The sequence below is a fragment of the Onychostoma macrolepis genome, chromosome 05 (assembly GCF_012432095.1).
Source record: "Onychostoma macrolepis isolate SWU-2019 chromosome 05, ASM1243209v1, whole genome shotgun sequence".
Taxonomy (NCBI): Eukaryota; Metazoa; Chordata; class Actinopteri; order Cypriniformes; family Cyprinidae; genus Onychostoma; species Onychostoma macrolepis.
Genome location: NC_081159.1, coordinates 736,957 through 752,321, shown reverse-complemented (window position 1 = coordinate 752,321; position 15,365 = coordinate 736,957). Strand labels below are relative to the sequence as shown.

The 15,365-nt window shown below is 35.5% G+C and overlaps 1 protein-coding gene across 10 annotated transcripts in view; it reads right to left on the bottom strand.

Moving 5' to 3' along the window:
- Positions 1-2,665: 2,665 nt before the first annotated feature.
- Positions 2,666-15,365, bottom strand: part of dqx1 (DEAQ box RNA-dependent ATPase 1) — a 22,789-nt gene continuing 10,089 nt past the window's right edge. For 5 of the 10 annotated variants that reach the window (XM_058775630.1, XM_058775631.1, XM_058775633.1 and 2 more), the window contains exons 5-12: positions 11,881-12,159; positions 11,708-11,807; positions 11,180-11,386; positions 8,621-8,812; positions 7,575-7,700; positions 7,316-7,506; positions 6,058-6,248; positions 2,666-5,757 (exon numbers count right to left, since the gene is read on the bottom strand). In XM_058775630.1, the coding sequence (XP_058631613.1) occupies positions 5,577-5,757; positions 6,058-6,248; positions 7,316-7,506; positions 7,575-7,700; positions 8,621-8,812; positions 11,180-11,386; positions 11,708-11,807; positions 11,881-12,159 (1,467 nt within the window). In that variant the 3' untranslated portion in view covers positions 2,666-5,576. The remainder of the gene's footprint in view (positions 5,758-6,057; positions 6,249-7,315; positions 7,507-7,574; positions 7,701-8,620; positions 8,813-11,179; positions 11,387-11,707; positions 11,808-11,880; positions 12,160-15,365) is intronic. The other 5 variants (XR_009271314.1, XR_009271315.1, XM_058775634.1 and 2 more) reach the window with 5 other exon arrangements.

Below are 15,365 nucleotides of genomic sequence, written 5' to 3'. Positions count from 1 at the left end.
AAATTTTAAAAGTTTAATTGTCAATAAATCTCAAAATTGCATTTCAACAAAACAAATCTAAGCCTCCGACTTTCTTGAATACCACCATATTAAATTAAGCTGCATGATGAGACTGCACAGACATAATTGTGTATTTTGTATATTGTTGTTTTGTGCTATTTTGTACAGTCTGTTTTGTATATTATTCTTTTATTATCTGTGTCTTGTCGCTCTGTGAAGCTTCTAAAACAAATTCCTCTTATGTGCAAACATACCCGGCAATATATATAGTAATAATATTCATTTTGAATATATCTTCCCTTTATGAATGCTGATTGTACAAGCATCTATTCCAAGTATAAGTTTGAGACGATTAGCATACACCATTAATAATCATTACAACAGAGAGTTATTGCTCTCCAGTTATGTAAAGATAAACAGTTGTTTTTAAAGGTTATTAATCCTGTTTTGATGGTAGATGTTGAGCTCCCTTTCTGAAAGCATTCTAAAAACGCTTTATATAATCATTTCTAGTTATCCCATCTATAGTGATTTACCAGTTTTCATTTGTTTTAGTTCTACATCAGTCAGTATTTCTCTTCCTCGTTCAGTTCGTGTGTGTTTCCTCTAATATTCACAAACACAGAATCACAATCCGCTTTTTTATCATTTGATTTATAAAGATTACGGTAAAAAAAAAGAAGCAAAATTTAATCCTGAATTACTTTTTGATCATCAATTATAATACCATTAATCTTAAGCTTTTTTTTTTAATTTTTTTATTTGTTTGTCTTTGTTTTTCAAAACCGAAAAAATATGATGAACTTTATTCTCTGTTTTCAATCCACCGAGCAAAACGAATATAAGCTCCATCTGAGTACAATACAACAGATTATTATTATTATATTGCAATAGATTGGCCACTGTCTGCATCATCTTCTTGTACTAAGTTATGTAAAAATAATATAATTTCAGTTGTATGTAATAATTGTGGCCGACTAATTATAACCTAGTTAAGTATTGTATGATGGTTATTACATCGAGTGCACAAACAACATGCTTGAAATATTAAATAAATGTCTATGAATTGCATAATAAAACAAACTAGAGACACAAACACACCTAAAAATGTTTTTTTTTTTCACGTAATAAACTATTCCTGAGTAATATAATAGTAAAGATATAAATATAATTGAAGATAAGGATTGTTGCAAAATGACATGTTCTGTAAAAGTCATTTAAAATAATTTTACACAATAATATTAACGAGGTACAGTATATAATGATTTAACTTTTAATAAATTAATTGACATTCCAAGTAAACACAAACATTTAATTGGGAACTATATTGGAAGCAAAATAGAAACCACATACCTAATATAACGTAAGATCTTACACTTGATAAACGTAATAATATTAATAATGCATCATTGCATAATAGCATACGTAAAATAATGTATAGCGTAAATAATACATCAAAATAAAATACACCGTGACATACCGAATATAATGTACATTACCTGTTAATATTAACTTACTACTACTACTAAAATCATCATCATACAAAAAAATTATAAATAAATGGCACGAACAATAATACAAACGTTGCAAAGTTATCATTATAAGTGAAATAGTGATGTATAAGCTAAGCTAGCAGGCTAATCGGGTAGATGTAAGATAACCAATGTTACAAAAGTAAGAATAAGAAATGATTTCACAACCTGTAGCTTCAGTTATATACCAGCATATGAATCGTGTGATTTAAAATACATTAATTGTCATTATAACGCATTTTTGCAGGAATTGTGATCAGGCGCTAAAAAATATACTACCAGATAAAAGTCCTCCGGATGTGACGTCACTGCCGCACTTCCATCATGCGTTTAAAGTGCTCCGTCTTCACACACTAATTTTGTACTTAATACACTAAAAATGATTCTTTAGTACTTCTTAACATAATCGTAAGAGCATCTAAGTGTACTCAACTGTGCTATTTTGGGACACCATGAATATAAAAGGAAAGTATTTAGTTACCACTTGTAGTATAACTGAAACCATCTTTCATACACTTCTAAATATACTCATCATACATTCAAAATACACTTATTAATTATTTAAAATATAAGATTAATAAATAGTGAATATGTATTGCCCACATATTTTTATAGATTAAATAATTCATTTCAAATGTATTGTAATTTTATATGATATATTTAACTACATGTTTATGGTGTCTTTAAATACTACAATCAAGTACACTATTCCTGTGTCATAAGTAGCACTTTTTTCCACATTAGAAATATAGCACTTCAAGTACTTTGTTAAAAGTAAACTTACTGTTAAATTGTGAATTTTGGTGCACATCTCAACACATGAATGAATAATCAGTGCATTTATAATAGCCTACGCATAGGGTTTTACTCAAGTAATACATTTCTACTGGATTTTTCATTAAAATCCAAATAGAACATTGTGATAATAAAAAAATCAATTAATATTTTATGTAAAGTGATGGAAGCACACTTTAAGCAATGCATTTATAAAACACTTCTGGTACTTTATCTTATAACTATTACATTACTAATATATTTTAAATAAAATCAATTTAATTTAAACTTAGGATAACTACATAAAAGTTTTTTAAATCATTCAAAGCACAGAAACACACTAATAAACGTCCTCTGTATATTTTTACAGTAGTACACTTTATTTCAAAGTCCTTAAAATTAATTTAAATATCAGTGGTATTTAGTACACATTTGCAATCGCACTGAAGTACTCCTGAAGTAGAAATATACTTTTAATTAGTGTATAACGTTTACAATTTTATTTAGCACAAAAAATAAGAATGTACTACAAATGTGCTTGGCTTGTATTTAAGTATTTTTTTTAGTGCATTCAAGTACAGTTTATTTTTCACCTGGGGCCAGTCGTTCAGAAAGCTGAATCTGGATCAGAATGGTCTGGGTTTGGGAATCTCATGTTATGCTCTCCAGGATCAGGAAACCCATCTTACTTCTGTGCCGCTTTTTCAAACCAAAATTGGACCAGTTTTAAAGTTTTATTACATTTTTGTACCTGAAACCCACCCTTCTACTGGGATCAGAATAATCCCGTTTCTTTGGATCAAAAGTATCTTACTACAACATTCTGAATGACACAAACTAAGGATTTAATCCAGATCAAAACCAAGATTGGATTTTGTGATCTAATCCAAATTCAGAATCCTTTTTTTTCTTCTTTTGAACCACCCATTTTCAAGATTTGATCCAGTCCGCTCAGATTACTTTTGAACAGCTGGCCCTGCACGAAGATCTGCGTTCATTAGACGAACTGTGAATCAAAAGCTCCACAACTTTTAATTAGTGTTCAAATTTCCACTGTATTAAAATCACATCAAGAGTTCACACAAAATAGAGACGGTGCATTTAGAAAAATACAAAAACAAACTACAAGGAGTAAAACAGAGACAAGCTGTAAAACCACAAAACACAGAGGATTCACACAAACTGAACCCTGAACATCAGCTCCAAGAGTCAAAAATACAGACGAATCGAGAGCAAAAACCAATCAAAGCTCCAGTGACGGAACAAAGTGATTCAGTGATTCAGTGATTCGATCCTAACCCAGCTCACAAACATCCTCAACACATTCCCATGAACTCTCACTGCCGATTCCGTTCTAAACAAACTGTTGTTTAACGTTTTTGTTTCATTCCATTTGATCATTTTGTGAACGTTACTTTTGATTGTTCTCAGGATGTTCTGAAACAAGTTGAAACATTTAAAAAAAAAACATCAGATAAATGTCCAATGAGAGTGTTTCAGGAAAAAAGTTCCATGAACACTGTATAAATAACATTTTTGAATGAATGTTTTAAGAATTTTATTACAGGCCGGCCGACTCTGAAAAATGTTACTGTTTGTTCATACAAACTTTTGTTACAGTTACATTGTGACATCGTTACAGTTTGTAACATTTTTGTTTCATTCCATTCGATTATTTTGAGAATGTTACTTTCGATTGTTCTCGGAATGTTCTGAAACGAGTAGAAACATTTAAAAAACGTCATGAATGTCCAACGACAGTGTTTCAGGAAAAAAGTTCCATGAATGCTGCATAAAGAAGATTTTGAGAATGTTATTACAGGCCGGCCGACTGCTGAAAACAGTAGCTCAGAATCGTCTGCTGGCGTGGATGTTATTATAGTCTCAGTTAGTGAGAACTGATTTAAGAGGGGCTCCGATGCTGGATTTGGCTGAAATGCTTCAGTGTGAAGGCACGTCCCGCGTCAGGCTCCAGGAACATCACTGAGAGCCGCGTGTGTTACTGAGACTCAGTTTGAAGGAGAAAGTTTGTACTACACAGACAACAACACAAAACAGAAAACACAATGTCTGTGAACGGCGAAAGTGACATAAACCCAAATCAACCAGAAGTGACCTTCATCACAGTCCGCGTGTCGAGCTGCGATCGTAGCGTAAAGGAGTTTCTGCTTGCATTATTTATTATGATTAACCTCCTGTTTTTGTACACAGCGATGCTGTTCAATCACGCAGGATATGACTTGTATAAGATGATCAATCTATTTGTTATAATCGTCTATGGGCTGGAAATATTCGTTTATTTGAACAACTTTAATTTGACGTAATTATTGAGGATTGCATCGTAAAGTAAGTGCATGAAAAATGCTTAACACAATAAGCTTCCATCAAACTTCTTCGATCTGGTCTTTAGTCATAATTATTATTTTAAATGCTCTTTAATGTGATACGCTGTTTGTATTGTTTTCTGTAATAAAATAAGGTGGTCAGACTCATACAGCATGGCTTGCGCGCTCCCTTTTAAGTGACGAAATATACATCGTAATATCATAAAACCATCTTCCTTGGTTTCACAACACTGAATGAATGACTGTAAAGTTGATTGTAGAACTACAATGATTGTAGTTTGGTGTCTTTAGAAGACGTATCTGTGCTGAATTTGACATAAATCTCAACATCCCGTGCTATGCGCACAGCCGCAGCGGACGTTTATTACGCTACTATTAGAATCTTCTGCTTTTCGAACGCAGAAGTGTGATAAAGGCCTAAAGTATATGAAAGCACAACTCAAATAGAGATCCGGTCATGATGAACACAATCACACCGTGCCAGAAAACTCCTGGAAAATGTTTTTTAGTCCCTGTAGAAACGCTCTACTCTCTGGAAGCTCATTTCCATCAGTGAATAAAAATATAAAAAAGCTCAATGCTAATTTTTCTGAGAAAAAAAAAAAAGTCACCTTTTATATTTTTATTCTTGTGGCAGAAGTGAGCTTCCGTGGCGTTCACAGACAGCCGTCACTCATGACAGACGAGAGTTTATTACTGATGTGACTGGACGTGATTTGAGCTTCATCCGATTGGCTGCTGGACTCCGTTCCCTTACTTCATCCACAGAGACTCTTTATTCACCATTAAAAATATATATAAATATATATTTCATAGCAAGTCAATTACAGAAATAGTAAATCTGAGCCTGAGACCTGAAGTCTGCTGAAGAGTGATCACAGTCACCTGGAGGTCTGAAGACGCCGTCGCTGCTGGTGTGTGTGTGTTACTGAACGCTGCACGTCTCTGCGCTGTACTGACTGCCCGCTTCTTCATGGCTTTGGTCCTGAGGGTTTGTGTCCTGCTCTTCTGGAGGAAATAAACTCTGTCTGAAGCCCATCAGCAGATCTCGGCCTTCACTGGCCGGAAGATTCCCGAGATAGTACTGAGGAGCCAGCTCCACCAACCTGCAACACACACACACACACACACACACACACACACATAGAGACACATTATAACATGCATGATTAAAGAAAATAAGGTAAATAAAAATGTTAGAAAATAAAATTCACCAAAAAAAAATCATAAAAAGCCTAGAAAAATATTAAGAAAAAAATTATAAAAATGGATCAATATAAGCTTTCTGAACCAAAAAAAAAAGTTTTAGGCATTTGGGTCATTTTGACCCGCGAGGGAAATATTTGTTAGAAACGCGAGGGAAGGATGAAGGTTAAGGCTGATGTTTGACTGGGAAGCACACTCACATCTGCGGGTGTATCTCGGACACGATGCAGATGCAGTTGTCGTATGAGATGGTGAAGTCGTGGTAAAGCACCCAGCTGGGAGGGTTTAGCTGCGGTCGGCGGCAGCGATATGAAGAGAACGGGTGGAGATGAGCCACGTGACGGTGTGTGAGCAGAAGATAGTTCCCTGAGCCGTCAACATCATGAGCAACCTGAGGACCACACACAGAACAAGACACACGCCAACAAATAAAGGATTTTGACTTTCATCTTGGTATTTCTCACTGTCTGTAATAAATAAGAACAAACTAAATAAGTTAAAGTGACCCTGCAGCACAGAAGCAGTCATAAGCAGCACAGCTATATTTGTAGCAATAGCCAACAATACATAGTATGGCTCAAAATTATACATTTCTCTTTTATGCCGAAAATCATTAGGATATTAAGTAAAGATCATGTTCCATGAAGATATTTTGTAAATTTCCTACCGTAAATATATCAAAACTTCATTTTTGATTAGTAATATGCATTGCTAAGAACTTCATTTGAACAACTTTAAAGGTGATTTTCTCAATATTTAGATTTTTTCTGCACCCTCAGATTCCAGATTTTCAAATAGTTGTATCTCAGACAAATATCGTCCAACAAACCATACATCAATGGAAAGATGATTTATTCAGCTTTCAGATGATGTATAAACCTCAATTTCGAAAAATGGACCCTTCATGACTTGCTTTTCATTTTACATCTGTGGCAGTGATTCTGAAAGGGATGTTGTTTGATGCTGGCTGTTTTTTGTAATGCGTTGTACCCTGTTGATGTTTGTTTGTATTTGTGACCCGTGCTGTCAAAAAGAGTCGGAATAAGCTAATTTTCAAAAAGGAGTTCTTTAATTTACTGATGTAGAAACAAAACAATTGTTCTCTTTTGTTTGCAAGGAGGGAGTGAAATTACAATATTGACAGTGTTATAAATAAAAATGCTTGTACTTATTGTGTAAAAAACAGAAAACAACAAATAAATATCGGTTCAGCATATCGGTTATCGGTCACATAAACATGCAAATAATCGGTATCGGTTCTAAAAAAAAAAAATCAATAATAATAATAATTTTTATTTATATAGTGCCTTTCCATAGCTCAAGGACACTTTACAATAAACATCTGAAATGTGAGGATAACATCAAATATCGGCCAATCTCTAGTGAAGACGTACCAGCGACGAGCCAATCAGAACACAGTATTCTGGAGCGCCGTTGTTTAGTTTAGTGTGCGTTTACCTTCAGGAAGAAGCCCGATATCAGAGCTCTCTTTATATTGGTGCTGTTGTCCTGGCAACCGAAGGCGGGAGGAGAGACGGGCAGCTCGATTCGCTGCATCACCTCTAGTAGCTCCGCCCTGATCACCACAGCCAATCGTAAGGCAGCGACGTCGAGGAAGTTCGTCTTGCACCAGACCTCGTCTTCGTTATCTGAGGACACACACACATCAGTATTCCTACATGAGATGCATCAGCATCAGTCTGACGCTAGCACTCACGCTGCAGATACGCGTTGTAGATGTTGATGAGGGTCATGTGATCTCCGTCTGGATGCAGCAGGGGTCGTCTGTGGGTCGCAGCCGCCTCCTCTTTATTAGCCAGAGGTGTAACGAAGCACGGCGGAGCTGCAGGGCAAACACACACTTACTCAAGACACGTGCGTGTGCGTGTGTGTGTGTGTGTGTGTGTGTAAACAGTGTTGGGATAGCAACTTTGGAAATATAATATGTTACAGATTACCCCATTTAAAATGTAATAAGTAGTGTAACTATTTCAATTACTTTTTAAAGTACTGTAACTGATTTCATCTGATTACTTTTCTATATTTCAAATAAATGTTAATCATTTTGAAACATTTAAAGCCAGCAGCGTTAACCTTACAGTAGAACTCAACAGAGTCCAGAATCCTTCATCACTTGAATTAAGATCATAATAATGTAATTTAAAGCACAGCCACCACAAAATCAGACTTTAGCAGCTCTTTTCACTTTGAGAGCATTCTGAGGTTAAATACAGATTTAAAATCATAACAAGAAATAATTTAATAGCTATGATACTGTTTATGAAATCAGATCTTTGCACAGCTATGACAGGAAACACTGGCATCTAACAATGCTGTGGAAAAAGAGTTAAAAAAATAAAGTAATTAAATCTGTATGTGTGTTACTTTTGTAATCGTTAACATTTTCATATGTATCTGTAATTTAATTACACATTTTTTCTCAGTAACTGTAACAGATTACAGTTAAGTTTTTTGGTAACACTTTATTTTAAGGTGTCCTTGTTACATGTTACATGCACTTACTATTATAATAACAAATTATGCATAATTACATGCAAGTAACCCTAATCCTAACCATACAGTAAGTATATGTAGTTAGTTAATATTCCTCCGTACTTAACTTTATAATTACATAAGGATACCATAAGATAAAGTGTAACCCCTTTTTTGTAATTAAATTACGTAATTCCGTTACATGTAACTAGTTACTCCCCAACACAGTGTGTAAATGAGTGTGATCACAGGCGTGAGAGCGGTCAGTACCGGTCAGCATGGCAGCGATGGTCAGCAGCTCGTTAACACAGTCGAACTCGCAGGAGGCGATCAGAGCTTTGGCTAACGGCGGCTCCAGAGGAAGTTCAGACATGATGATTCCCACCTCTGACAGATTCCCATCGTCATCCAGAGCCGCCAGATAATCCAGATCCTCCAGCGCCTGCATCAGCGCCGCCGGAGCTGCACACACACACACACACAAGTTTCTCTAATCTGACCGGCTGGTTCAGGGCAGTTCACAGAAATCATGAACAGGGTTTTTCTGGGCTGCTGGGAAACATCAGATCTGATGTAACACACACATATGGAGCCATTTTAGTCTCAATAATAATTCACGCAAAAGACATGATGCACACATGCGTAACCAAATTCAAATGCATAAAACCTAATTCACATGCACGAAAAAAAATAAATAAATAAATAAATTATATATATATATATATATTCACAAAAACCAATTTACGTGCACAAAATAAAAATATATTTTTGTAAATTACTTTTCACAAACGCAAAACACAATTCACAGATGTACAACTGTGAATGTGTAAATCGTCATTCGTGTGCGAATCGCCTTGGATTTGTGTGCATTTTTGAGACTTTCCTGTCAGCGAACTCCTCCCACGCGGGACACTCGTACAAATTTGATTGGCTAATGCGTGTGACCCGTGTGGGACGAGTTCCATAACGAACTTGTAAATTTTAAACATTCAAAACTTTTTGTGCTCAGTTGTACACCTGTGAATTGTGTTTTGTGTTTGTGAAATGCAATTTATGAAAATATATTTTTATTTTGTGCATGTAAATAGTTTCTTTGTGAATATTTTTTTTTCGTGCATGTGAATTTGGTTACGCATGTGTGCATCGTGTCTTTTGCGTGAATTATTATTGAGACTAAAATGGCTCCATACACACACACACACACACACATAAGACTGAAGATCATCACTCCACACACACACACACACACACACACACACACACCTCCTGTCTGTCAATGAGTTTGTGCAAACACTATAAACGGATGTGCAGATTACAAGATCCTAAAACTAAACTATTAAATAATTTCCGTTACTTGAAATAAAGTTAAAATAAACAAATAAAAAAACTATTAATGAAAATTTGAAATGTTGTCTTGGTAATAAAAAGGTTTAAGCACTAAAATTACTTAAATTAAAAAATAAAATAAATGAAAGCTAAATATTCAAAAGAATAAGTGACTAAAAAAGACAAAAGAACGTTAAAAAAAAAGCCTAAAATTTAAACTTAATATTAAGTTTAAAATGAAAATGAAAACTTTAAAATATAGAAATGAAGCTAATTCAAAATGTTAATACACCGCTTTCCCAATGAAACTACAGTCCTGGAAAAAACTCTCACACACAGCAACAGGACCAACCAAAACTACAGCTGTTAACCAAGATTAAAACTATTAAAAATAGTTTTTTGTTCATTGAAATAAAATAAAACACTATAGGGTCATTCTGTGTCAACTCAACCAAAGGTCCTCAGCTCAAATTTTGGATTTTATTAATATTCTTTCTGGTGAAACAAATACATAAATGAAGAAGAAAGTCAACATATTAAATGTCACAGATGTAGATTTATGGAGTAATCCACTATTTTGTAGATCGGGGGTCAAAATGACAGCTTTTCCTGAGATTCAGAGCCAGATTACAGGAGGGTAAAAATGACTTCAGAAAGATGGCAGCATCATCATGTTATTTTTACACAGAGATCGGTGGCTCTATTAGTGAAATCTGCTGACTTCAGCAATCTGTGTTGCATTATGTGCCAATGGTGACCGTTTAACACTAGTCAAGTTTTTTCTCCAAAGTTTGCATGTCTGTAACTCAAGAAGTATTAAAGATATCTTAACGCTCTTTTAGATATTGGGTCTTAACAAACTTTCCTCTTGGCATCTTCATTTTCAAGGCCCTGTATGGTTCAGTTCCAGAGATATGAGCATCTCAATGCAGCTCCTTGTGTAAATTATTAAATTGAACACATTTTCAGTGGTCCAAAACCAAATGTTGGTCACTGCATTCAGCCGAGACTTATCGTATTTAAACAGGAATGTCTGAAGAACAAATGTTGAAACTAGAAATGTATCTTGTTAGCCTCTATTAAAACAGAAATGCACTGAAATGGACAATTTGAGGCACATTAGCTCTCAGTCACCTATTCTTAAGATTCTGTGTTTGAATACATTTAATATTTTAGCTTTCATCAATATACATGTTTATCTTTCTTCAGAAAAAGTGTTGACAGAATCAAAAACTGAAGCTAGGGAAGTTTCAGAAATTTGGTTGATTTGACACAGAATGACCGAATATAAATATTATATGAAAACTTAAAAAAATATATATATTTGGAATGTTGCCTTGGCTTCTAATGAAATAAAATGTTAAAGTACTAAAATTACTAAAACTAAAAACTAAATTAAAGCTTAATAGAAATACAAAATGACAAAAGCACATTACAAAATGACTCAAATTTAAGCTAAAATGCAAATATAAAAATAACAGCTTATTTTATCAGAGCGGTCACCCAAAGCGAGGAGCTTTAGTCTTGAAGTGTGTGTTTGGCTGGACTGACCCGGCCGGTCCAGGAACTTGCACTGGCCCATGTCTGCGATGTCCAGCCTCTTGAGGAGCAGCACCAGATGACTGAGGTTTGCTTCTGTCACCGCCGGACAGCGAGACGTGGACATCTCGTCCTCATACATCTGCTGAGAGTACAGCCGGAAACACACGCCTGCGGCACACAGGACACTACTCACGAATCAACAGACCACTTCATTCATTTAGAAAAATTCTTAACATTTTGAATTAGATCTTATTTTTATATTTTCTGGTTTCATGTTCATTTGAGTTAATGAAGTTAGTTTTAGTTAACTATAATTATAACCCTGAACTGATCGCATGTAAATGCTGAATGCACTTCAGATAAATGCATGAACATAAACACAGTAGGCCATAGTTCTGGTTTCACAAGATGCACATATGGACTGCTTTTATGCTGCTTTCATTCAGCGTAACTGCATTCAATGCAACTGAATGATTGGGTTATACGCACCGGGCCGTGTGCTGTTGACCCTGCGGGCGCGTGTGTCGGCCTGCTGTTTGCTGATGGGCTGCTGAAGCTGTGAATCCGCTCGGATCTGAGGGTTGTAGATCTGTGGAGGAACAGAAGGATGAACACCGAGCCTCCTACGACAGAACAAACTCACACTCTGAGCTCTGACTCACGGTCCTCAGCTGGACGCCGCTGTCGATGACGTATCGGATGTTCTTGAGCGAGAACGAAGCCTCTCCTAAGACGTCGGTGAGGATGACCCTGCGTCTCTGGGTCGGAGACTCCTGAGCGTCCGGCGGCTCGTTCTGTTTGTCCTCTGTGTTTTCTGTGTCGTAAAGCTGCTGAGATGATCCTGCGACGCCGGCGTGCAGCTCGATCACACGCAGAGACAGCAGATGAGCGCTGAGAGACACACACTCCTTCTCCAGCGTCGCGCGACACTCCTGGATCTCCTGACACACACAAACACACAATATAAGCACTAATAAACAGCCAATATGTTAATGCAACTAGTTAATAGTGAGAATTAGTCCCTTTACTAAAGTGTCACCGTTTTTTTTGATCGCATGCACAACTTCTATTTAGTCTTTTTTGGAGCTTGACTTTATAAATCTACCTTCTCTTTTCTTGTATTTTGCTAAAAATCTTCATTTACGTTCCATGCAAAATCTCATATTATTTTGAGTAACCTGAGGGCGAGTACGTTCAAGGTTGAAGCGTGTGAATGATAAAGGATCAGATCCTCTTACTGACTCAAACACGCACACACACACACTCACACACACTCACACGCACACACACACTCGCACACACACACTCACACACACACACTCACACACACACTCACACTCACTCTCACACACACTCACACTCTCACTCACACGCACACTCACACGCACACACACTCACACACTCACACTCACACTCACACTCACACTCACTCACACTCACACACACTCACACTCACACACACACACACACACACACACACACACACTCACACACACTCACACACACACTCACACACTCACACTCACACACACACACCTCACACACTCACACTCACTCACACACTCACACACACACACACACACACACACACACACACACACACACACTCACACACACTCACACTCACACGCACTCACACGCACTCACACGCGCACACACACACTCGCACACACACACATCCCTGATGAGGCTCTCTGTGTGTTCACTTAAATATAAATAAATAGATACATCGATAAATAAATATGTACAGTAGATTCCAGTAGATCTCATTCTGACTGTGTTGTTGTTGTTAAAACTAACACCATAAAAGGTCATTACTTAAAATAATAATTAACTTAGTAAATTCTAAAAAAAAAAAAAATTCCAAATAAATAAAACTATAAACTTAACTATTAATCTATAAACCTAAACTTATTTTAGATGTTGTTATTGTAAATTTAAAAACACAACTATTAAAATTAGTTTATGTTGATGATTTGAAAATGTTAAAATGTTGCTACTAAATTGCTATACTAAACTTTTTAAATGTGGCTACTAATGAAGTACTAAAATTACTAAAGCTAAAATTGAAATGAAAATCAATTAAAACTAAACATACATGTATAACAAAAATAACAAAATAACCTAAAAGTTAAAGAAAAACAAAACAATAAAAGCTAGTTCAAAATATTAACAAATAATATATTAGTAAATACAGTGCCTCACGAATGAAGCTACAGTCCTGGAATAAACTCACAGCAACGGGAGAAATGATTCATTACAGGATTTTCTGTATATTTAAATATAAATAAATATACATAAATAATATTTAAGTAAATATGTACAGTTTATTTCTCAAATATGAGGGTCTGAAAGCAAACATTAGTCCTCTGTAATTGTTTGATTTTGTGAATAATGCAGCATGCAAAAGGATATTTTGCATTAGGATGTAAATTCCAGTTTTTAACATTAAATCCAAACTTAAGTTGTTTAAAGTGAACAGGACAGGTGTAATTTACTCTCATGATCTCTGAAATCACACTCTCTTTCTGACGGTGTTTCTCCAGCAGAATGAGGTCAGTTTGCTCAAGGGACTGAATGAGAGTGTGATGCTGTTGACAAAAGGAGAGTCTGTGTGTGTCTGTGTGTGTGTGTGTGTCTGTGTCTGTGTGTGTGTGTGTGTGTGTGTGTGTGTGTGTGTGTGTGTGTGTGTGTGTGTGTGTGTGTGTGTGTGTCTGTGTGTGTGTGTGTGAGATTATAATGAAGAGGTCAGTGCAGGGAAACAGCACACTAGTCTGCTGCTCTCCACATATGAAGACTTTCCTCTGTGTGTGTGAGCATTTGCAGGTTTAATGTGATGATATTGTTCTCCTGATAGTGACAGCACATAAACGAGTTTTGAAAATATCATGAATATGTAATACAGTGCATATATTTATCAAAATGCTCCTCTATAGAGTTTCTAGCTGACTCTCGAGTTTATGGTCACTGAATATTATTGATCACAAGCTGATTTATCTTTCTGCAGTTGAATCACTGATTGATTGATTGATTATTTAATTCATGATTGATTTCAGTAAGTTGTTTTGTTTCTTCTGATGTTCATTCAGGTTTATTTGATGCTGTAACTAGTAGTAAAGAGGAAGAGATGATCGGTTCATTAAAGCCATCTCTCAGAGCCACAAAACAGCATTTAATGATTTAATTGGGAAAACTGACAATTTAAAACTGAGACTATTTCACATCAAAAGTAACGGCGAAGTTTATTGCAATTTTTTGGACGGGAGGCACTACAAATAATGTTTCATTACATTTTGTTTACACATCAACTGAAAACAACATAGATCAAGTTTTGGGATTTAAGAATCAATATCAAAACGAGAATCAATTAAAACAGAGAAATTGATGTTTTCAATCCTGCCCTAAACTGCACAGACAAAAATGTACGGAATGAGAGGATAACAGCAGAAGATTTCTTGGTGATACTTTATTTTAAGGTCCAACGCTCACTATTAAAAAACCATTAACTACGACTTTTGCCTCAATAAACTCATTTGCTGCTTATTAATATTCTAATTATTTTTGGCCTTTATTTTGGAAAAATCGATAATATATACCCGTGTGACTCATGACTGGGTTTGTGGTCCAGGGTCACATATCAGATTTTGAACGGAACGTAAAAAAAGATGTTTAGAAGGTAGATTTATAAAGTCAAGCTCCAAAAAAAAAAAAAGACTAAAAAGAAGTTGTGGGACCAATTCTCACTATTAACTAGTTGCTTATTACCATGCATATTATTAACATACTGGCTGTTTATTAGTACTTATAAAGCACATATTCTGCATGACCATATTCTACATCCCTAATCCTACCCAATGCCTAAACTTAACAGCTACCTTACTAACTATTAAGTAAACATCATGTTCCATTAAGATATTTTAATATGCATTGCTAAGAACTTCATTTGAACAACTTTAAAGGTGATTTTCTCAATATTTAGATTTTTTTGCACCCTCAGATTCCAGATTTTCAAATAGTTGTATCCTAACAAACCATACATCAATGGAAAGATTATTTATTCAGCTTTCAGATTATGTATGAATAATTCAATTTAAAAAATTGACCCTTATGACTGGTTTTGTGGTCCAGGGCCACGTATTACTTTGAG